The following is a 24338-nucleotide window of genomic DNA, read 5'->3' as shown; positions in this document are numbered from 1 at the left end:
CTACTACAGACAAAATGGATCGACAACCTGGTCAGAACATAGGTCTTTTGAGAAGAGGTGGATGACAGGAGGAGATATGTGTTGGTAAAATGCTTCTGGGGACACTTAAAAACAGACTGCAAAGCTTGAGTACACTGTGTTCAACAGATAACTGGGGGATACAACATGTTCGACAGTAACTACGTTCTCTTAGAGAAGTCAAATGCAAAGGATTTCTAGAAGGTGTTCTTAAAAAATGAAGGTAGTAATCATGTAACTCATGCTTCAAGAACCACCTGTGAAAACATTGTTACCCCCATTGTATTATGAACTAGCAGAGTTTCCCTGTTTTGACTTACATGTGTCCCACAGCACAATGTTCCGTTTATTTCCATCCTCAGAAAAAGATGTTCTACCATAAGGCAGTCTAGGTGACTAAGAGCTCACCTTTAACTGTTCTTAAACCAACAGAAAGTTGAAATAGGACTGTTTGGGCAATGCCAAACAAATCACTTGCAGCTTTTTCTCATGGCGGGAAAGTGACAGCAGAAAACTGGTGACAATGCCCAAAGGTAGATCTTTGTTCTTGTTTGTAGCCAGGTTTCAGTATTTGTTAGCTTACTGTTGGCGGAAAAATGTGTTAAGATGATTTATCTTTTGACTCATTTCTGAGACCAGTGAGACCAAAGGGGGCCTTTTGATAAGTGATTTTAAGCTCTGGTTTATGCTATGTAAAGGAGCTTATTACTCAGAAGGGACAGTACTAGTTTATGATTTATAACTACCCTTTATGTTGCATCTTCCAGGGAAGGTTTTACAGTGTAAGGAGCTCTCCTGATCTGAATTCATTAATACTTAATAGTTCTTGTTTGACAGATAAAGGTGCTTAATTAAAATGAGAAAAAAATGCTCCAAAGTAGAATTCTGTTGATGCCAAATTAAAAAATGTATTATCACAGAAAGCTTCAGTTCTTTGTCTTTTATTCAACTATGAAAGAAGAGCTATTGTCAGAGCTTAGAATTCATCTTTTTCATTAAGTATAGCCTCCTAAAGTCTAGTAGTAAAAGCATCTTAAATGACCTAATCAAACATTTATTGTGAAAGGTGCATATTAATAAAAAGCAACCTTAATTACACACTAATCTTAATGTAACATACAAACATGTTTCTAAGTTCTTTAAAAAAAATCCTTAGGCAAGTAGAACCTGTGGATGAGCCCAGAATGGCTACAAAGAATCAACTGGAGGAGAGTCTGGACACACATATATAGCTCAAGTATGATGTTTTTGTTTACTCTCTTTTCACATGGTCTTTGCACTAGTGTAAGACACCAGCTAACAATGAAGTGTTTATTGTTTAGAAAAAAGAAAACAAAGGTGACAAGTGAAATGGGTACCAGCCAAACCAGAACACCGTACATTTTCACAAGGTTTTTTTTTTTTTAAAGATTTTATCTTTATTTGAGACAGAGAGCGAGCGAGCGAGCAAGCAAGCACAAGCAGAGGGAGCAGCAGGTTCCTCGCTGAGGAGGGAGCCCGATGCGGTACTCAGTCCCAGGACCCCCGGATCATGACCCAAGCCGAAGGCAGACACTTAACGGACTGAGCCACCCAGGCGTCCCTTTCACAAGGTTTTAAATTTGACCAACTCAACCTTTTTCTGCTCCATGCATATTTTTACATATTCAGAGTTAACACATTTGAGATTTCAGGTTGCACTAATGTAGTGGCTTCTCAACTTCTTTGAAGAGCCTCATCTGTATTTCCACTACAAAAAGAAACTAATTCTTTGGTCACTTCAAACTTAGAATTGATTTCTCAAATAAATAATAACAGCTGGGAAAGCACTAGAACATCTGACTTATTTAGAACCAAAGAAAAATACTCAAAATCCTTTGTTTTATAATTAACCGTCAATGTTGTGCCCAGTGTCCTCACTTTTCAACCAACTGTTCTTTCCAAAAGGCTAAGTCATTAAAATTTATTTTCTCTAGACACAATTCTTTGGGCTACTGCATTCAGAAACCATGACCTAAGTATCAGTAAATGGCTTTGCTTGACTAACAAATGGGCCAGTCATAAACAGACTTTGGTTGTAGCCTCATTTTCATTTCTTATTTTTGTGAAGAAATCATGTTAAGATATTCCATTTTAAAATTTCTGTTGCTTTCCCGATAGTTGGTGATGAGTGTTTGGTGTGGTTAGGTCAACATACACTGGTTTTTAGCAGTTACAGTGTCATTGCTTGACACACTATTTTGCCGTTATCATTTGGTAAGATAATCCACATTCCAGTGTGCCTTCAAGGCACATCATTCAAACTGCAGTTTTCTTGTTTTGACATAATGGGTATGATCTGGTAACAGAAAAAATAATAAAGTGTTGTTGTACAGATAGACAAAGCACTCCAAATGCTTCCACATCACCTGCGTCACTGATTTTGTGGCATACCAAAAAGGAATGTGAGATGATTAGAAAGCCAGAAGCAGTTTCTGTAGCAGCTATTCAGCCTTCCCACTGTGGTGCAAAAGTAGCCACAGACAGTACAGAAGTCAGGCGTGTGGCTGCATTCCAATAAAACTTTATTTACGGATCCTAACATTTGAATTTCATAATTTTCACATGTCAGGAAGTATTATTCTTTTGATTTCCCCCCCACCCCAACCATTTTAAAACCGCAAAAACCATTCTCATCTCACTGGCACAAAAACAGGCAACAGCCTCGTTTGGGGCCTGTAGGCCATAGTTTGACGACCCTTGCTCCAGATTTAATAGAATATGGTGAGTCCAGAATTAATGGTTCGGGAACATTACAAATTATCAGCCAAATACCTCATGTCCAAAAGCTAGATTTAGTAAAGGTCATAATGTTCCTCATATTACTGCTTAAGAGACAGAAACCAAAATTGACACAAACTATGAAATTCAGCAACTAGGTAGCTATTCAAAAGGGAATCTTTATAATTCCTATTTTTTTTTAAGGAGGTGAAGATCAAAATAAGAAACCAATTAGATCTGCTATATTGTGTCAGCTTTAAAAAGAAGCCACAGTAAGTCATATCAAATGGGTTTACTTTGTCTTTCAGAATAAATGCATTCCTGGAAAGGAGATAAAAATCAACTCTTAACATCTAGTTGAGGTATTCATAAAGAATAAGCTGACAGTGTTGAAATGCAGAAGGCTCGATTAAGAGACTAATAATTAGCTACAGTTAAAGAAGTTACTGAGTTCTGTTTTGCTGCCCAAATTAAAAAAAAAAATAAAATCTCTCAAAAAAATATTTTTAAAACAAAATTACCAGTCATCAACATATATAAGAAACCATTTCTGAAGCCTTTATTTACAAAAGCTTTAAAAACAAACAATACCCTCTGTTTTGCAAATAACGTTTAAAAAGGACCACCCAGTTACAGCATTGTAATATCATGAATAAAGAATGTACAAAGGAAACAAACCAATGTGGCTAACATTTTAAGATCTGCTAGTATTACTGATTGAAATGTAGATAACACACATCATAACTTGTAGTCTATCATTTCAGGGAAGAGTTAATGATTACCAAAATGTCTTCCTACACATGCTCTGGTCTGGTCACATATTCTGCATGGCTAAATATTTCACAGTCTCTTTTGTCAATATATATAAAATAGATTGCAAAGATATACACAAAAAAATAAACAAGCATTACACTCCTCAGGTAATTTTAATTAGCTATATATAGATAGCCATATATATATATACACACATATATGGCTTTATATATAGAATATATTTTTGTATTTTGTTGTTTTGCACCAAATCTCTCCATTATTTATCTTTGTAACAACTATGAAAGCACAATTTTTTGTCTTCTAATTTAATTTGGTACAAAATATACCTAAAGACTTGCTATCTTTGGACTTCAATGAAATTGATTTGTGGAATCTACAAAGCAAGAGCATCGTTAAGTATGGCTATAAAATTTTTAAAAAATTAAAAATAAGGGTAAACAGTGACAGAATAAAAAGCAGATCAAAGGGAAGTGTGCTATCATAAAATAACTGCAGCTTCAATTATCTTGGATGCCAGTTTCCCGGCAGACATTAAACATCCAATCACAAGGGATCTTTCCTGAAGGGTGTAAAGCTGGTTTGAAAAATTCTTCAGTCACAGAGCAGCCTACACATGCCAATGAGAAACTGACAGACACTAGATGTGCTTGGAAGATTAAACACTACGTACAGAAACAGCAGTGACTAAGCTCCTCAGTAGTTTTTTGTCTTTTTTTTTTTTTTTTGTAGTCTTGCTGAATCAACCGTTTGCACAATGCATGTGCTATTTCCGTGGGTCAAAAACAAGTAAATATTGTATAAGGTTGGCAGATGGTCATTTTTCCAGCTAAGAGCAAGAAAAGCCAAAGTTTCTGATAAAACAGAGGATTTGAGTCAGAATCACTCTCTAAAGTGCAAAATTGATGGTCCACAATCTCAAATAGCTAAAATTTTCCTGCAGAATGGAAGGGAGACATGAAACAGGGAAATAAATTACAGTCAGTGCTAGTTAATTTAGGAAGGGGAAAAAAACAAACCAAGCCCAAGCAGGTAAAGTTTATCAAAATATTCAATATGATGCAGTTTTCCCCACTCTCTGTCACACATGCCTGCTAACAAGTATATTAAGGCCAAATTTAACCTGAATGCTTTTCTATTTATTAAGATCTGAGATAGGAATGGTCATACTAGTACTGAAAGGCAGAAAATAAAATGGGCTATGAAAAAAAAAATAGTATTATCTATTGTTCAAGGGATTCAACCAGAGATAAAACCTATATACAAGCTTGTGTATAGCTCAAATAAAAATAAAAGGACTATTTCATGTCATGACTGCTTGTTGGCTTCCTCTTCATATGCATTCCCTGTGCCATTCTGTACATAGGATGAACCAGAACCAAGGCCATACAAATGACCACAATATTTGGCATCATCAATATGATCTTCAAAGAACATCTAAAAAGGAATTTTGGGGAAAAAAAAAAAGATAATTTTAACCAAAAGGTACCACTGGTAACTTATATTTCAGCAATGTAAGTACTGACTGTTCATTAACTACAATGACAGCTCTTTTCTATGGTGCTCCTTTGAGGCCACACATTTTAAATTCAATGAGTAAGATTAATGTTCTCAAGAAGTACAGAGCTCAAGAGAAACCAAAGAAAAAGATTACAAAAAAAAATGTATAAACACGTGTCTTTCCTATTAACATTTAGATCAATTTTATGAGAGTTTGTAATCATGGAAAAATGGCAGGCATTTTTATTCCATTAATATAACAATACTCAACGGTGAAAATGAACGAATATTGCCAATGACGGGAAAAAAACGTTTAGCCTTGTAAGTAGCCTTGAGTCTACATGCACGGCTGAGTTGGCTGAAAACAATCAAACCCTAAACACGTTCTGGACAGTAAAAATCTGAACATCCACACTAGGTTACTATTCTTGAAGAAGCCAAGGAATATAAAGATGAATTTGTAGCAGAGAATCCACCATTAATTGAACCATTAAGGTATTTTTTAAAATGCAAAGGTGAAAATTCAAAAAAATTGTTTTAATTCTCTAGCATAGCACTGGAAAGAAGTACAAAACACAGTATTTACTTGTCATGAAAAGAACAGTCCAAATCACTTCTGAATCAATACTTGGCAAAACAACTATTATGCTTTCTATTATTAATACAATTGCTACAAGTTTTAAATTTCCAGATAGTTCTCAATCAATTCTTGAGTGTCTAAGAGGATATACTCAAAAGAATTCTACAGTTATATTTTACAAAAAGGAAAACTTTCTTTTCTTTGCATTTAATTTACAGTGAGGTATACCTGCATCTATCACTCCATTACATAAGCTAGGAGGAGACTTGGGTTCGTTCAATTCCACTCTTCCATACCTAGCTTTATATTCAGTACTGCCTCTGCCACTTAAGGGGCTGTGCTCAGTATGATTTTTGATTCAACAACTACTTCAGATTTACTTAACCACTTGAGAATTCAGAACCTCTTAGTAAGACTCAATCTACTAAAAAGCACTATATAAGCACTACTCTGCAAACCCTCAAAGTGCTGAAAAATGGCATTAGCAAATGGTATTTTACCAGCAGTTTAATGCCTACAAGAAGACAATGCTGGGGAAACCTAACATGTAGATTCCTTGACTTGGCAGCAGCAGCCCTGATGTGGTCCTACAGAAAGAATTCTGGAGTTCTCCCGCTAGTGATGTGTGTGTGTCCTTGGATAGAAGTTACTAGCCTCTGGCTTCAGTTTTCTCATCAAGAAATAGTATGGTTGGACCTATATGATTCCTAAGGTAGTTTAAACTGTTTCATTTTTCAGTCTATGAAGAAATCATTTTTTCACTGCCCTGTGAACTACATTTCAAGAGGACTTATTTTTGAACACTCATTCAAGTGTGTTGGACACAGCCTACATGCATCTCTAACCAGATCTTCATTTAATGAGCACTTATTGCCCAAAAACTTTTGCTGTTAGATTTTAAATGTTCTCAACCCAACAACCAACTGAGAAAAAGGCACTGATGTCTTCATACTTCTCTCATTTTGAAAAAGGCCATTCCTGTGAGCAATGAGTCAGATCCTGCTTGATGCTGGGGTCCTATCCGTTCCAGCTCTAACTGTTCAGCAACTTCCTGTAAACCACCCTAGAAGAAAGAAAACCTGCCTGTCAACACAGAAACAGTACAACGCCCAAATTCACAAGTTACCTAACCTAGGCACTGACCAAAACATAAATGGGCTTTAGCACGTAAAGATGGACCTTATGAAGAACAGGAAAAAAAAAAGAATGTGAATTACAAATTGAAGTATTTGTTGAATATGGGAGAAGTTTATAATTTAATAGAAAATGAGATCCTAATTGGGAAAATTTATCTTCATCATATGCTTTAAGGCATGTGACAGACAAATAACATTCCTAAAGTTTTGGGGGAAGCAGAGCCTATACAAGGGAACAGGTGTACAGGGGAACACTTATCAAGTACATTCAGTCAATCCATCCATCAATATAAAAATGACCATTGGCAATTCCTCTCAAACTTTCCTAAGCTTTTCACCAACTCATCTCTAAGCAGTTTATCTATATAATTTGTACAAAACAAAGCTATTATGACTAACCCAATCCTTAAAAATCCACTAAGTGCTTCATTATGGTTTTGTTAAAAAGAAGAGTATGCTGTTATAAGAATACAACTCCTTAGGAGTGTCTAAATATTTGCTTATTTTCATATTGCCAGGCTTAAAAAAGAAACATGAGTGTAAGAGAGGAAGAGAAAAAGAATAAAAGACAAAAGTAAAAAGGAAGGAAGAGAGGGAAGGAAAATAATGGGGGGGAAAATAGAAGGTAAGGCAAGAAAGATCAGGACAAACAAAACAGACATAAATTCCTCCCTAATCGTTAAGGCAAAGGAGACCTCCTCTGCTTCACAGCTTGAAACAGTGCTCTGCACAGACAGCTCTTACTTCTGTGCTAAAAATAACATGAGGATTAGGTATCATTAGCAGCCACTTAGGAGAGCAACAGAATAGGGGCATTCAGGATGGCTGACCGTAGGTCAAAAAGCACCTTGTCATTAACCTAAATCTAACACTGCAGCTCAGGGCATATTTAGAATATCTGGTGTACTTAGAAATCTTCCAATTTCATACACATAGTGAGCAGTAATTTGATCCTGTTCCTAAAATATGTCATCGTAGAGACATGTCAGATTTTAAAAAGCACTTCCAAAGCCAGATTAAAACATCTAGGCCATGGATTCTCAGCATGTAATGCTTTCAGGGGGTGGACTGAGTTTCTACAGTAATAAGGCTATCCTACTTCAAGTTCACTTGAGTCACAGAGAGAAGTCTCTTCAAATTGCATACAATCCTACTGCTCTTAGGTGCTACAAACATGAAGTAATCGTCCTTAAAAATTTCCTGTTATATGCCATATTCTCTAATAAGGCAAGCAAACTTTGGCCAAAAGACTACTTCTCTTCTGATTTTAAGTTCATCTGCCAAAAGCAAAGTTTCCTTATTCAACTCCTACATTGTTTCTTTCTGCTTAAAAGTAAAGCTCTTAAATTTTTACCATCTCCTAAAGTGTAACTTTATTTGCTAAAAACCTGGTAGGAAAAATGTGATAAACTTGATGTAGGTCCTACCAAGCAGCCATTTACCTAAATGTGCTTTTTAGTTGCAGCTTAAATACAAACACAGCTAGAGGAAAAAAAAAAAAAAAAAAAAGCCCTTCTATTCCTTGGGAGTCTGTGCCACCACTGGTGAATTCGTTCTCAAACTGAAGGAGCACTTTACTTATTAAAGAAATGTTCCTTTTGAGAGAATTCATGTTCAGAAGTAACATTATTACACATGCATTCATCAGTGTCAGAATGTAAGCTCCTGTCTAGACACCACCTACGCATTTACAGTAGCACTAAGATCTTGACATCTTTTGGGCCAGGAAAAAATCTTTTAGCCATGTAAATCAATCCTAGGAACATGATCTATGACTAGAACCAACAAAATAATTTTTTTCAGGGAAAACTCTGCTACATTACTAACTACACTGCTGGCCACCTCCGATTTTATCTTGCATGGACAGACTGCACATGTTGGGCAGTGTGAACTTGCACTTCTGTGCATGAGAGCCTCACTAGTCCTCACATTTTTGTGCAGGTTTATGATTTTAATCTGGCAAAGATAAAAATCTCATTCTTGGTTTGAATTTTGTTGAAAACTTATTCTGCCAATATATGCTGAAACTCTAAAAAAGGATTTCCTACAAATTATTTATGCAACAAAAAGAATCAAATGACCAGATAATGTAATTGCATTTAATATAAAACTTAAAATATGGCTTAAAACAACATCCCAGGCTAAAATCTTATTTATCAGTCACTCAGTCTAAATAGTGTGTAGATTACAAATAGCCACTTAAAAAAGGCTTACTTTGAGATTTTTGCAGCTCTTCATGAGGTACTTCACATCATAAATGACAGGAAAAAATAATCGAAGGATCTCAAAGAAGTCAAGTTCTTCTTCAGGCAAGTTAGAGTTGGTCAGGATTTTGATTAAATAGCCAAAGTCATAACCACTACAAAAGGGTTAAATACAGAACAGAGACATATGGATACCACAGAGATGAAAAAATATTCTGATACAGATTTTAAGTGAGCCACAGCTGTAGGTCAAAAAAGGAATCAACCACACACACACACACACACACACACACACACACACACACACAAAGAGAAAACAGACATGTTTGTAATGATAATGGGAAAATGCCATCATCTTACCAACAGTGATATGAACTTGTCACTATTCAGAGATATCAGCATACAGATCTATACTAGCATCTCAAGCCTGCAGTCACTAGATTATTATTTTGCTGATCTCTAAAGGAAGAACTCGTTAAAAAATTATCAAACCACCCATAGATTTTTTCAAAAAATTTTAAATAACTACGGAAGTGGAAAAATAAATATGAATGAAAATGTGGCTGAAGATGCCAAAAGGCAGCAGAATTGGCAAAAATAATACAACTCTTCCCATATTTTACATAAAGAGGTCATATGCTTCAAAACCCAGGGTGGGGTGCCTGGGTGGTTCAGCCAGTTAAGCGTCCGACTCTTGATCTTGGCTCAGGTCACGATCTCAGGATTCTGAGTTCAAGCCCCACACTGTTGTGCTCCACACCGGGTGTGGAGCCTACTTAAAAATTAAAAACAGAAAAACAAAAACCCAAAGAGTAATTCCCTAATGGAAGTATTTTCATTTCCTTAAATGATTTTATCATTCTCTTCCCTCAAAATTCTGTTCCTATCTCATATGGCTCGTCAAGATATACTAATGGAAATGCTGCACACGGAAGAAATAAAAGTAGTAAACACTGAGAACTACTATCCAGAGAATAAAACACCAACTCCCACATTTTCAAATCAAAATCTCCCATCTCTATTGTTTTTTTCCATAGCTGTGTATGTCCCCACGTTCCTGTGCCATAATTACACACTTTTTTCCCTATCTACTTTTCCTTCAAGGACAAGACGCCTTCCCCAAAGAGTCTAGCTCCCAGTGATTTCTTATACAAGCTCTTTTCTTGTACTACCCTTTAAAATGCATTATTGTTTTCTCCACTAGTCTAGTAGGAATCACATTTTTAAAAATATCTTAAAATCTTTTACTTCAAATAGCTTGAAATCAGTACATATTTGGTGAGAGATGGTATTAACGTATCTTTTGGGGAGATACAAACAAAATTTCTATTAATGTTCAGAATTACTTCTAATTTTAAAAAGAAAAAAAGAAGCTTTACCATTGAAGACTGTTAAGTAATAAGCAATTAATGGCAGAAACCTTTAAATTTCTGGTAATTGGCAAGGAAGTGACTTGCTATCTAACTAAAGAGATGTCAATACAGCATTTGCTTACTGTTAGTAAAAGACTATATAAGAATTCGGGATCTATAAATTTCTTAAACTAGTCTTTATGTCCTAGAAATAGGTTAGAATATAATGAAAATATTTAATGACATTTAGAATAAAATCTTAACATACCTTGACAAATACTGGAGTCTAATTTAGAGTCTACATTCTAAGAAGACATGAACCCTTTGTTTTTGTTCATCTTAATATCCCCAATGCCTAGGATGCAGTATTTGCTCAGAGTATTTTTTGAAAGAGTAAGTCATATACAGCAAAAGGACAGGACGATGCTTTCTATTCATAACCAGAAAAGTCAAAAAACCAAAAAACAAACAAAAAAACACCAAAAAACCCCTGAAAAACATTGCTCAACTAAAAGAGACTTCAGTCTTGTCTCCTGAGATACAGGCTCAAATGGAGAACAGAAAGAAAAGATGACAGGTGCCAATTAGTATGGTCAATACCTCCAACTCAAAAATTACTGCCTAGGACTACATCAGAGTTTGCAATATGAACAGTCCTTCATTATACTCATTCCAGAGGCCAGAGCTGGAAATTCTAAAGCATGCAGGAGACTCTAGTTTTTTAAAAAAATGTCTGAAATGGACCCAATATAAGAACATTAATAGAAGGCCAAATAAAATAATTCCCAAGGCCACTTTTAGTCCCTGTGCTTCCCGTTCATTTAGTGCACCTCAATAGAAAAACTCTTTCTTACCTGGAAGTCTATTTTTACAAAATGGAACTAATTCTAGAAATTCTCTTTAACAATCCAGTTTTATTTTATAATTAAGAATTAAAAATGACCATTTATTGAAAATTTATTGTGTGTAAAACCTTTTACCAAAATGCTCTAAATATATTATTGGTCATTAAAACAAGTTATTTACCTAAGTGATGTCCACCTGATAACTCTTTAAAATAAATTAAAACCCTCCCCCCCACCCACCCCTAACATTCTCCTTGCTGTTTTTTTCTCCATAGCACTTACGAACATCTAACAAACCACAATATAAATTTCATCATTTACCACCAGAACATAAACTTTACGAGGATGAGGATTTTAGTATGTTTTGTTCACAGCTTAATTCCTAGAATCTTATACCAGAGTGCTTGGCACTGGTAGATATCAAATAAATATTTTCTTAACGAATGAATGGTTTCATTCTAAGTCCCAGAAATGTTAAATAACCCTTGGTAACATTGATTCCAAATGGCATTGCTGGATTTAAACCAAGATCTACTTTGTCAGCCTCTTTCCACTATGCAATACTGCCTCTCTCACTGGCTAAAAATGAAACACATACCTTTAAATTAACCCTTAAGTAGACCAACATTAGCTTCTTGAGAGGAGATTGCTACATGGCAGCCAGTTCCTTGTAGAACTAAGCCTGAAAGTACTGAAACAGTGGCCCACACCAAGGAAATGGAAACACAAATGCTATTTGCAATGCAATCTTTTTACCTATGAAATGATAACCACTTGACCCCTTCGCAGAGGACCACTCCTGATGTCATAAGAAGTTCTGCAAAGTACTGGGTCTCAATTCCTTCCTCCTCATGTTTTTTAAACTGGATGCCAGATGTTGTTAGTAGCTCTATAGAGTCCTGGGCATACATGTCCTCCCTGGCAGGGGAAAAAGAAAGACAACCTTCAAAAGTGCCATACTTCAAACAAACTGTTTTTCTCCCACTTACATCTATAACCTACAGTGCCAGAAACAACAACACTGAGGACTGGCTTGGGTCCAATTATTCCAATGTTTCACATATAGAAAGGAAAATACAATTTAAATATTGTATTTAATAAGCTTATTATTTTAGAAAAGTGTTCAGTAAATCCTCTTTCAAAACAGTCCAAGGGTGAGACTTTAATTTTTACTATCGATTCAATGTCAACAGCCTTTCACAAGTTAACTATATTTAACTGAGTTTGAAAAAAGGGTCTTCTACTCACCAGGAGCTACCACCACAAACTGAAAGACATGTTCTTTTCAGGGGCTTTAGTCTCAGCAGCCTTTTTATTGCTGCCAGATGGAGCTGTAGCCACAGGGGTGACAGCCTATATCCATCTCCCATGTCCCAGCAGCATCGGGAAGGATACCAAGAGGAAAACATCTGATGTGGCTAAGTTAAAACTACATTCCATCCTAAAGAAAAAGGAGTTTCCTCCTCTCACTAATGATGAGCCTTTCAAATGGCTCCAATAACCAGTAAAATGTTTAAAATGAAAGACTTTGCTATAATAGCAATAATTTCTTCTTCTAACAATCTTAATCCCAGAAAATCACCTCCCAAAAATCAAGCCAGGAAATCTAAATATAAACCAACACTTCAGGATTTTACTGAGGCCAAAAAGAAAGCCCTAATTTCTAAGCACAAACACAAAGGTATCCAAAATGTTAAGTTAAATTTAAAAAAGGATCAAAACAAAGGCATAGGTTTCTGAGAATACATGAAAAGTATTTTGTGCATTGCCCACTGGATTTTTTAATTTACTTTTTAAATTACAAGAATACTGGTTTCCACCATTTATTAAAAGCTTTAACAAAACTAAGCCAAAAGAAAAATTACGTTTAGGTGAAAAAGTGTTCTTACAGTCTAGTCTTTGGAAATCGGTCTGCTTCTAAATAGTCTTTGAAAAACAAAACATAATGTTGTATGGTGCCAGATGGTAAATACACTTATTGTGGTGAGCACTGCACATTGTACAGAATCGTTAAATCACGTTATGCACCTGAAACTAATATAACGTATGTGAACTATACCTAAATATAAAAATTTAAAAAACAAACAAAAACTAGCCATTGGAACATCTAAAAAAACAGAGGGGAACTGCAATCATCACTTTAGGTCAAAATTTCCCCCAGGAAAACCCGTTAGGAAGGATATCTGAATAAATCTAATACTAAACAACAGATATCATTGGCCTTATTACACTAAAAATATGTATCTTAAACAACTAAAATCTCACTCATCAGGCTCTGATGCTCACATTGAGAGGCATACTTCAGCAAATTATAACCAACCCAGAGCGTTAGATTCTTTCTCTAGGCTTACATTATTCTGGGCCATATACTCACTTTATCTTTATTTTAGTACACTCTACCAGAATGTAAGCTTTAAGAGGGCAATCATTTTTGTCTCTTTTGTTTAATGTCTATCACATCAAAAAACGTATGAAGTAGAACAGTGAGTACTGCACGATTTAAGTCAGAATTTCCCAAACTTGCCCAATGACAGCAATCATCCAGAGAGCTTACCAAAAATATGGATTCCCAGGTCCTATACCTAGACCTATTGAATCACAACATCCAGGAGAAAGATCTGGGTAAGTACCTCAGGTGTTTAATGATCAACAAGTTTGGTTTAAAAAAAAAATGCATAAAATGACTTCTTTTTCTATATAGTTCACATAACTCAATGCAGATTAAGCTAATGTACTATCATTTAAATTTCTTTGGAGTAAATATTTTAAAACTTGGAACCAATTCCATGCTTTATAATGCCCAACTCATTAGAAGAGAAAGCTGAAAGCTCCATACAAGTAGGCTAATAAAACTCTAAATACGATAAAGAAAATTTCCTGCTTGTAGGGAAACTCCATAATTGTTACAATTTAGTTCTCCAAATCAACAGACTGTCCCCTTCCCACAGTATCCATTTCAAGTTTTGAAATCATTCCCCACCTTCAAAAATCCTAGTACATGGAGGAATATATTAAAGGATGCAAATCTCAAAAAAGTAGTCAAAACATTGTTTAGTCAAAAATGTAAGGACTGCTGCAGGTGCAGGGATTGGCTTACTGATTAGAACAATCTGTTCAGAACAGCAATGAACAGTCATGTGATTGCTCCTAACACTAATCAACTACTGAAGTTTAAGGTGGCAAAATATCCACATATAATAACTGAACGGGAGTGAAAGCCACGTACAAATCCCTAAAAAAGGTTTTCCCAAAAAGCAGAGATACAAGGCTACTCAACTCAAACTATATCCTAAAAACAGAAACTAACTTAACTAGGTATGTTAAATCCAATAAATATATCTTTCACCGTTTTTTAAAGTAGGCTCCACATCCAACATGGGGCTTGAACTCACAACCCCAAGATCAAGAGTTGCACTCTCTATGGACTGAGCCAGCCAGGCGCCCCTACTTTTTGACCTACCTACAAGTATAAACTTAGCCTACTACACAAATTGACATTTTTAAACACAGCAGATTAAGTATTTTACAATCTGGAAATGCTTTCCAACCTCAATCCATTCCTGGCTCACCATACATTTTGTATTTTAAAACATGCACCCTATATAAGTTTTGCTAAAAATCATGAGCAAAGGCAAACCAGGATACAGACTGTCACAAATGCATAGATGGTCACTAAACTTAATATTTAATGAACTCAAACCAAGAACACTTAAGATGCTCAAAAAATCTGCAAAGACTATATGAGAGACAACATGAACAGCCTGCAACTCCATACCTGACAACTGCCTTTTAGTCTTCAAATACCTGTGCATTATCCATAAAACAAAATCAAAACTACCCTTTTTGATTCTGCTGTCTTTTCTACTTACAGTCCTCCCTGTATCTCCTCTCCTCTACCATTTTCCTTAAATGAGTTATCAGCTTCCTTTCTGTTACCACTGAACCCACAATCTCCTGTAATCTCTATTACACTATTAAAATGATTCAAATACTAATGATTGCAATCATCAAATTGATGTTTTAGAAATTCATTCTCATCTCCTTTGAGAGAGCGTTCTTCTGCACAGCTCATCAATATTCTACTTCAATTTTCATTTTACACATCAACTCCAAATTCAGTTTAGGGAGAATACATTGATCATTATCTAACAATCTAGCAATTCTAATTTTTGGACTTTGGCAATGGAGAGCAGACAGAAATGTTACAGGAACACTGTTATAAAGACCATGACCAACTTTCCTCAATACTATATCCCTGGCACCTAACACAGCTGCTGACACATTCTAGGTACTAAATAAAAAAGTTAATTTTCATCTTTCTTCAAAATATCCAAGATTCTATTCATGGTATTCTGTCTTCATATTAGGTAGTCCCAGTTTTATCTTCCAAATAATTGTTTCCACTTAAATAGTACATTCTACTATATCCTTCTCCTTAAAAATTTCTTCTTAGACATTAACATTAGTATAAATGGGAGCATAACCTGGTAACAAGTAGTCCTCTCTGTATAAGAAAAAAATGTCTTTCAAAGATTGTAATAATAAGGCAGTTGTTACCATAACATAGTGTTTCTAGAAAAGGAAAATATCAATTTTACCAAAATGGAGACATGCATGGGTCACTTCCTACTCATGTATTTATATCACAACAGTATCTCAGTTAAAAAAGTGTTCTAATGATCCAACTTGGGAAAAAAGTAACAGAACAAATGAAATGGTCACGAACTAATTTTAAGAATGGTTACCTTTTGAGAAAAGGATAAAAGACAATTTTCAGTGTTTCAGAATTACAATACTTAGAAAAAGCTTATTAACAGTTAGAATACAGAGGAGTACTTTTTACCCTTTACAAGGTTCTGGTGTATATTATGAAATCCAACAAAGTATAACAGAAAATGAGGCTAAACACAATGTAATTATAAGCCACAGTACTGTACCACTGACAACACTACTCTCTAAAATCATCAGCCCTGCTTTTTAGATCTTAATGCTAAATATCACATTATTGTACAGAGAATGGGAGGTTCTCACATTGGCACTACTGTTAATTGTCCCACAGCTTCTTTAACTATTTTTTGAACCAGATGTAAGATCATATTACACAAGTACAAGCTGTCAAACAGAAGGACACTGCAATGTTGTAACTTAATTAGAATGTATTAAACATTTCCCCACCTTAGAGTCAGTTTGTAAACAATCTGCTCTTACCCCAAAACACTAAACTTCCTAAGCTGTCAAGACAAGTAAGAAAACTGAGTTTCAACCTTGGGCTTGAGTTAGAATTCAGATTCTGAGCAGTTTCTGAAAGAAATACCAAGTTTAACGATACCATTACCTCTCCTATATGTAAGTTACAAGAGGTTTTGTGGGCTGATCAGGGACTGTAGCTATTATATAATTATATTGACTTGACAGGAAAATGCACCCAAGTTTCCAAGAAATGTCTTACTGCCCTTGACATGTAATCTACTCACAAACTGGAGTTTGACTGTAATAAAAAATCTCTTCACAAGAAGGATAATCACTACAACAAAGATGTATATATTTCAAATTGCACACAAAGTTTGAAAGTAAAACTAATGTAAGATTATTTTTTCTATCAAGAAGTGTTTTCAATACCCAAAGTTTTTCAGATTTCAAAAAAAGTGGCAGTCATAGTTTACAAACAACATCTTTAAAATTCAAAGTATTTGAATATAAAGTCTTCTTTATCCTGGCTCTTTCGTCCCATTAGAAGAAATCTAGTCTTTTGAAATGTTAGGTTTTAAACATTTCTAGGATAACTGTGCCAATTCGGTTAGCATTTCATTCATCATACTTGAGGGAAATCAATTCCTAAAATTAAGCTAAAACAAGTTTGGGTTATATTTATTTCCCACTTACGTCAAATTAAATTTAAAATTAAACTGCCAAGTTGAAGTTCCCGGAGGATATTCTCCTTGCTCATTCATAAATGTCAGTCCTAGCTGAATTATCTTTAACAAGTCTACATTACATCGCAATAGTTGGTACTGATAGTCAGCATTGCTCCTGAATTCTCCAATAGGTCTTGCAACCACACCTGGAAACTCGGTGTCCTGTAAAATAGTTTTAAGATTCATTATTTACTAAATGATCAAAACCACAATCATAAATTCTTAGAATAAATAATTTTTGGTTCAAGTCAAAGAATACTGTTATAGATAATATTCTACACATTCAACATATTCAAATACAAATTATCTTTTAACTATAGTGTTACCTTTTAGATCCATAAAATAAAACTCTACAAACTTCATGACTTTTTATTTTAAATACTGTGTCAGTAAAAAATTATTATGTAGAAGACAGGAATGATAAATGCACCAAGTACTCTATTCCCAAGGAAGGGAAAAAAATCATAAATTCATGTTTCTCAAGGGGTATGTGAACTATGCCCACAGTATGCTAGTGTTAAAACAAATGAAGAACTGGTTAAAAGGAATGGAAAATGCATCATACTTTCCAAGCATTTCTGAGACAAGGTTTTTCTAAATATCAAAACCCTCTTAATTTCTTGGGCTAAAATAGCACTCTCTCTGTACTTTAGAGAAAACATGTCATCAAAAATTGCATGATACCCACTTGTTCCTGAAGAATGTTATCATGTCTCTAATGTCACTCCTTATCATCTGAGAAATGATCACTATATATTTTTGTGGGATAAAAAACTTCTAATTATGGGCAAGTATACCTTTATTAAATAGGTTATCTATGTACACTCAAATATTCGTATTTTCACCAACCTGTACCTCCTCACAGAAGTACATTTATTTGCATTAAAAATACTGAGGCGGGCGCCTGGGTGGTTCAGTTGGTTAAGCGACTGCCTTCGGCTCAGGTCATGATCCTGGAGTCCCAGGATCGAGTCCTACATCGGGCTCCCTGCTCAGCAGGGAGTCTGCTTCTCCCTCTGACCCTCTTCCCTCTCGTGCTCTCTATCTCTCATTCTCTCTCTCTCAAATAAATAAAATCTTAAAAAAAAAAAATACTGAGGAAATGATACTATATCACTTTAATTTTAAAATTCAAACTGGGAAGCTAAGAACAAAATCTGAATACCAAATCCCTATGAAACAGTAAAGAAATTAAAACTCTAAATTCAGTCCAACTCAACAACCACTTTACTGGATATTTTGTGTTATGCTAGGTGTGTTGTGGGAGAGAAAGGATGACTACGACACTAACCCCTTGCTTAGCGGAACTTACAATATGGAAAACAATTAAGTAACTATAATAGATGTAAAAAGTACAGCAGATGAAGCAGCAAAATAATTAACTGAATAGATGGTCTAGGTAGATTGAATACTAAATGCAAAAGCAGAGATGCTTAACAGCAGTTGTGTTCATCCAACTCCACTGATGATTAAAACAAATGACAAAAACCCTGCAGATTAACAATGTTCCACTGGGAAATCTGATTTTTTTTTTTTTTTTTTTTTTTTTGAGAAAGACATGCAGGAGCTCCCTAGCTTCTGTGCGTTCATCTGGTATTATCAGTCAAGCCTTAAGTGTTGCTGGGAGCTGACCTGGCACTCACAGCTATGTTCTAATGTTCTGTTGTTGAGTATGAATAGTTTCACACTTCAACATCAGACAAGACCACTCTATAATTGTGACTGAGCATAGACAAAAACATAAACATTGTCCAAACCACAAAAATGATCAAACATCCTTCTATCTTGGCTAATGTTAAGTAACTGTTGCTTCTTTATAGCTTTAGTCTCACTGTAGTCTTCTCTCATTCAAGACTTATTAAGATACCCTGTTATAGAATTACCCCCCTTCTCAACAACATCCAATTCAGAGCAAGGCCCTGCTTCCTTAATCCCTCCCTAAAACCACCTGACAGAAGCCCAAATCCTAAAAGTCTTTTCTAACACTCTTACTCAAATGCCCCATGGTTCCAGTGGTATGCCTTTTCCCTCCCTCCAATGAGTAATAAACCCAATTTGTCACACTGCGTGGTGGTGATCTCTGATTGGAGGACACTGACAAAATTTTCTTTTTATAATTTAATCTCTCTACCAAATGGATTGAATTCAAGACTTTTAAAATTCCTCTTCCCCTTTTATCAGAAGCATCTTAAGGATTTGATGATAGGCATACCATAGCAACGTAATTATATTTTCTGATAACTTGACGAATTTTCTTCATCTCTTCATCCAGGTTGCAAGCCCAAACTTCACAAATTCTTTGGCTATGATCTACAGTTGCTGCTGGCATAGTGAGGGCACAAGAAGTCTAGATGCCAAGCATCAAAATGTTATACTTGATTGAAGATTTGTTTGTTTCATAAAATACTTTATCCTTTATTTTTGTACCTGTCAAAATAAAAACCAGTGATAATAGAAATATGAATCATAGAAGAACTGAATTGATACAAACCTAAAAGATTATTTATTCAAAGTCCTTGATTTGTAAGAAAATCAGTTTGGGAAATGACTTGTCTAAAGTCACACATCTGATCAGTAGGAAAAAAAGAACTGCAACATAGGTTTTCTGGTTCTAATATCAATGTTAAGTAAAAACAGTATTTTTTATGTGTACATACTAATCATGTTTTAAAAATTTAACATTAAAGATTGCTCTGAATTCAACTCACTCTCTAAATAAAACTTTATAAAGATATCTATTTCCACATAGAAAATGAAAAGTTAAATAGTGATATAATGTGACGGGATCAGATATTATTAGGACAAAGGTAATATTTGCTTTTACTAATTAACAGAACATTCAAAATCTGACTTGATTACAAAATCTACTTTAGTGGCATTTATTCAAGTCCGATTAGAAGGGACTTTTTAGTAAACCAACAGCAACAACAATAAAAACCCAGAAAAGGCTCTTTCTGAAAAATAAGTAACAGCCACAGAAACTGTTTGAATGTCCATAACTGCAGGAGGGAGAAAGGAAGCAATAGAGTGTATGCACTTCAAACTATTTCTAATTTCCTAAAAACCTGAGCGTAAACATACATCTATTGTTTCTGGTCCATAAACAGAGTATCATGCCCCATAAAGAGTACAGACCAACATTTTGATTCTTGGACAGAAAAATTCCAAATGCTCCTCCAGTTTTCACAGAAGTTTGAAAAAATCCTAACAAACAAGGGTAAAAAAGGGAATTATGATACCCCCCCAAACACTTCAGTCACAAATGTAACCTCAAGTCCTCTAAGAACAGAAACCAAAGATCTAGGGAACCCCTCCCATATTACCCTCCCCACTCCGCTAAACACACACACACACACACACACACACACACACACACACACACACACACACACACACACACACACACACACACACACACACACACACACACACTTTAGAAAAACCCTGTAGCTTAACATTGCTTTTTCCACCTCTCTCTCTACTACAATTCCAGAAGCCCCGACGAGGCACCAGATGCCTTCTCATTACTGGAGATACAATCTCCGTACTGCAGGCTCCCAAAAAAACGAAGACAGCACAGAGCCACGCAAGTCATAGATAACTCTCTTCCCTGGCAGAGGGCCAGCATGAAGGTGCTTGATAACCATTTACTGGAGCCAGACTGACTCCCAAGCACTGCTGCAAGAAGAAATACGAGGAGCTGAGGATCTAGGCCACCGCCCTCCACTCCCAATTTCCGTCCAACAACGTCGAAGCCCCAGGTACAAAGCCTTTACGTCATCAGCCCGCGCCACCCCCTTGACATACCCTCAGGCCGTTACCCTGCCCCCCTCCACCCGCCGCCGAGCTCTTCCTCCGCCAGCCGCGTTCCAGCTGGCGCCATCGCTCACCCTCTGAGGTTCATCGTTCCCGCCCCCTTTCTACTTCCCCAATCCGCCCCTCCCCCCGGCAGACGCAAGATCTACTTGTGTCGCTGAGCCCGCGCTCCTCCTCCTCCTCCTCGCCATAGAGACAGCAACCAGCGGCGGTGGCGGTGGCGGTAGCGGCGGCAGCAGCGGGTGCCCCATAGACACCTCACGCCCAGCAAGGGGGAAAGGGGAGCCGGGGCTGCGCCGGACCGTGCTGCGCCGTCGCTTCTCTCACGTCCTGGCGGGGGCGCTAGGTGATGACGCGACACGCAGAGGGGGCGGAGCACGCAGGTGACGGAAGCAGGGTTGGTGGAGCGTTTGACGGTCAGGCTGCCTCACTGACTGGTTGGTTTGGGCGTTGGGACCGTGAAGGTAGAGCTGCCCGTCCCGGGCGGCTACTTTCCTCTCTCTTGCTGCCCACAGTCGTAGTGTTTCGCCCAGGACCCAAGGACCCCTCAGCCGGGCTTGCTTAGAGAAGACGCGGTTCCCCAGCACTTGGGACCCGGGCGCCTCGGACGGCTCCTCCTGTCGCTGGGGAACCGCCGGGTTGAGCAGCTGGGAGAAGCAGGCCAGAGCCTTCCAGGGCCTCGGGCCCGGGGACCCGTGGAGGATGAGCTGGCTCTTTCCCCTGACCAAGAGCGCCTCCTCCTCCGCAGCTGGGTCCCCCGGTGGCCTCACCAGCCTCCAACAGCAGAAGCAGCGCCTCATAGAGTCCCTCCGGAATTCACACTCCAGGTGACTGGTCGCTACCTCTCCGACCGCAGGAAAAAGTAGGGCGGGAGGGTGGGCTGGTCATAGCCTCACGTAGCTCCTCAGGCCTGCTGCCCGCCAGCTGCCTCCTTTTGACATACCTCCCTTCGTCTTGGGTCACACGCTTGCTCTTCTATCCCTGACCCATGTTCAGGATTTTTCTCCGGATCCTTTCTCCCTCCCTCTTGCCTCACCACGGCTCAGCTCTTCCAATTCTGAGTTGTTCATCCCTCCTGGCACATCACTTCTGGCTGTAATCATTTAAGGGTCTGTATCCAGTAGCCCTTGCTTTGCTCTCCTTCCTCGCTAGCCTTTCCCTTTGCCCATCTGATTGCCACATTAGCAGAATTGTTAAAGTACTGTACTTGGCTAAAACGAATTGTACAGAGTAAACTCCAGGTTTCACAGAGTGTAAAATTTGAGGGGGGGGGGGAGTTGTAACATGAAAGAGAAGCCAGAGGTTTTATCAGTGAATTCTTTTTGGTTGGGAATGACATACTCAATCTTCTTAGGTCTTTTAAGATTTACCCGGTTCCAACAGCCTCGTCACAGTCTGGCAAACTACTAGTCTACATCTCTCACTTTATTATTCTTATTCCCACACCCAAGAATTGCCTTATATTCATGTTAATCTGTTGTCTTATGAGTTGTTCATTTTCAGCATGGTCAGGTTAGAAATATGTTGCAATTCAAATTATTTACTGTAAACTTCAGCCTTTTATATTGCAAATCTTTGTGGCTTCTAATGGTTTACAAAAATTAGAACTGCCTCCTTTTATGGATTATGCAAGTTTATTTACTTAACAGTGTCACAGCATGTCTTTGTAAAGATGCCAAAATCAGTCAACCCTCTTTTTTTAAATAGACTTTTCAGACATTTCAAAAACATATATTATGAGACTTTAATTCCTGTTGAATGAACTATTGGGGACCATTTTATCTGTTACTTTTAATAATTTTTCCCAAGCAAGTAAGTTACAGTGTAGAATAGTTTTAAATATGTTGTTAAAAGAAAAATTCACTGCAAAGTTAGTATGGCTAAAACAAGGGTTCTTGCTGATTGAACTTCAGATGTTTCTTGATTTTTTGTCTCAATTCTGCTTGTTTAGAACTTTCAAAAAGCTGAAAATTTATGGTATTTAACAGAAGAGTGGCGTGCAATTTGTTTTAATGATGGCTTTCTTTCTGGAAAATTAAGTTCACAGAGTTCTCCAAGTCAATCTCACTCTTCCTTTTTTTTCCAAGTCAGTTTCATTCTAAATAATGTTCTGTACTCACCTGTAAGAGCTACTCTTACAAGATATGCTTATAAAATAAGTTGACTCATTTTGAACAAGCATAACAAAAGTTTGTCTCCTTAGAAGGTATCAGCTTGGAAGATTGTTTATATACTGTACTAGTGCTAGTATAGCCAAAATACTTTTTAGAACCACACCTTTGGAATTAATTGCTTTTAAGCCTTTAGTATATCCTGTTAAATATTCTCACTGCTGGCAAATTTTTATTCTTTAAGATTGGAGTTGAACTTTTTAAATACGCTAAAGCCTTTTACTGCTAAGGTTAGTAAATGAGGGAAGTGACTGATCTGAAATTTCTTGTGTGTTTTTTTGGCCTCCCAAATAAGGTGACATTCTAAAACAAGAATTGCTAATCTAAGAAGTTCCGGAATTGGCTTAAGCTTTAAAGGTTTTTTTTTATAAAAATACTTGTAGTTTTATTTTATTGAAATATTTCACATTTATAAACTATACTTGGATACTTTTGGAGACAATTAGGTCATATACTTTCAGTTTTCAAGGAATGGTACAATGCCAGAAAAAAGTGTCATCCATCTATTCTTGTTAAATCTGCCATTTGAACTCATGACATACATTTTGAAGGTAGCTGGTAAAAATGATCTATGTATGCAGTATATGATAATATGTTGCTTAGGTAGCCAAATTTCAGTACTATAACTTTAAGATTGTTGTGCAGTAAGACACCGTGATTGGTGATTTTGAAGGTGCATTCTGCAAAAGTTGAAAGAATATTTCAGATGATATTTTAATGAATAATATAAAACTTCCTAAATTATGAGTATCCATATCTTGTTGCATGGGACCCACTTCCCTGATGTTTCATACTCTATCCCTTTTTCAGATATAAGGTCACTCATACACACTCAAACAAGCTCTTTCTTAGCAACGAAAGTATTCAAATTCTGCCCTCCTCAGGAACCCTATTCTCTCTTATACCTTCCAATTCTTACCTTTTTTAACTCCTTATATTAAAAAAATTCCATTTAGGAACTAGTCTGTGTGATTCCCTTCCTTAAATAAATGTAAACTCCTTTTCTAAGGAGTTTATTAAGAAATTATTAATTATTAAGAAATTATTACCTCATCTTTATCAGGTCCTCCCTAAAGGTTAGCTGAATTTTATGTGTGTTTCCTCATGTTAATCTTACTGGTAGGCAGGGCAAATGGGAAACTGTCATAGATGACAAACAAAAGTTTTAACCAAAGCATAATAACATGTTTGTCAACTATGAAAATAGAAACTGGAAGTTATGTAAACTAGGCTCAAGGAATATATTCCACCTTCTGAATAACAGTCATCACAGTATTCAGTTTACCACTAA

General features: G+C 36.6%; 2 protein-coding genes across 5 annotated transcripts in view; one reads left to right on the top strand and one right to left on the bottom strand.

Moving 5' to 3' along the window:
- Nucleotides 1–3294: 3294 nt before the first annotated feature.
- On the bottom strand, nucleotides 3295–21206 carry CNOT7 (CCR4-NOT transcription complex subunit 7). 3 transcript variants are annotated; one of them, XM_028099720.2, is made up of 7 exons: nucleotides 21026–21206; nucleotides 19273–19487; nucleotides 17029–17222; nucleotides 11902–12063; nucleotides 8959–9103; nucleotides 6561–6671; nucleotides 3295–4965 (listed from the first exon to the last, which is right to left on the bottom strand). In XM_028099720.2, the coding sequence occupies exons 2-7, from the start codon at nucleotides 19387–19389 to the stop codon at nucleotides 4837–4839; spliced, it is 858 nt and encodes a 285-aa protein (XP_027955521.1). In that variant the 5' UTR covers nucleotides 19390–19487; nucleotides 21026–21206; the 3' UTR covers nucleotides 3295–4836. The 3 variants fall into 3 exon arrangements, with proteins under 3 accessions (XP_027955521.1, XP_087877063.1, XP_027955523.1); XM_088020937.1 differs by lacking the exon at nucleotides 21026–21206 and adding an exon at nucleotides 20868–20886; XM_028099722.2 differs by lacking the exon at nucleotides 11902–12063.
- Nucleotides 21207–21244: 38 nt separating this feature from the next.
- VPS37A (VPS37A subunit of ESCRT-I) overlaps nucleotides 21245–24338 on the top strand; it is a 45181-nt gene continuing 42087 nt past the window's right edge. For both annotated transcript variants that reach the window (XM_028099719.2, XM_028099718.2), the window contains exon 1: nucleotides 21245–21703. In XM_028099719.2, coding sequence (XP_027955520.1) covers nucleotides 21579–21703 — 125 coding nt within the window. In that variant the 5' untranslated portion in view covers nucleotides 21245–21578. The remainder of the gene's footprint in view (nucleotides 21704–24338) is intronic.

This window comes from Eumetopias jubatus, unplaced genomic scaffold, assembly GCF_037043125.1.
Source record: "Eumetopias jubatus isolate StellerSeaLion01/CBP00866 unplaced genomic scaffold, mEumJub1_p1.0 scaffold_2, whole genome shotgun sequence".
NCBI classification, from domain to species: Eukaryota; Metazoa; Chordata; class Mammalia; order Carnivora; family Otariidae; genus Eumetopias; species Eumetopias jubatus.
Note: the sequence above shows the minus strand (reverse complement) of the source record. Positions and strands in the feature narration are given on the sequence as shown.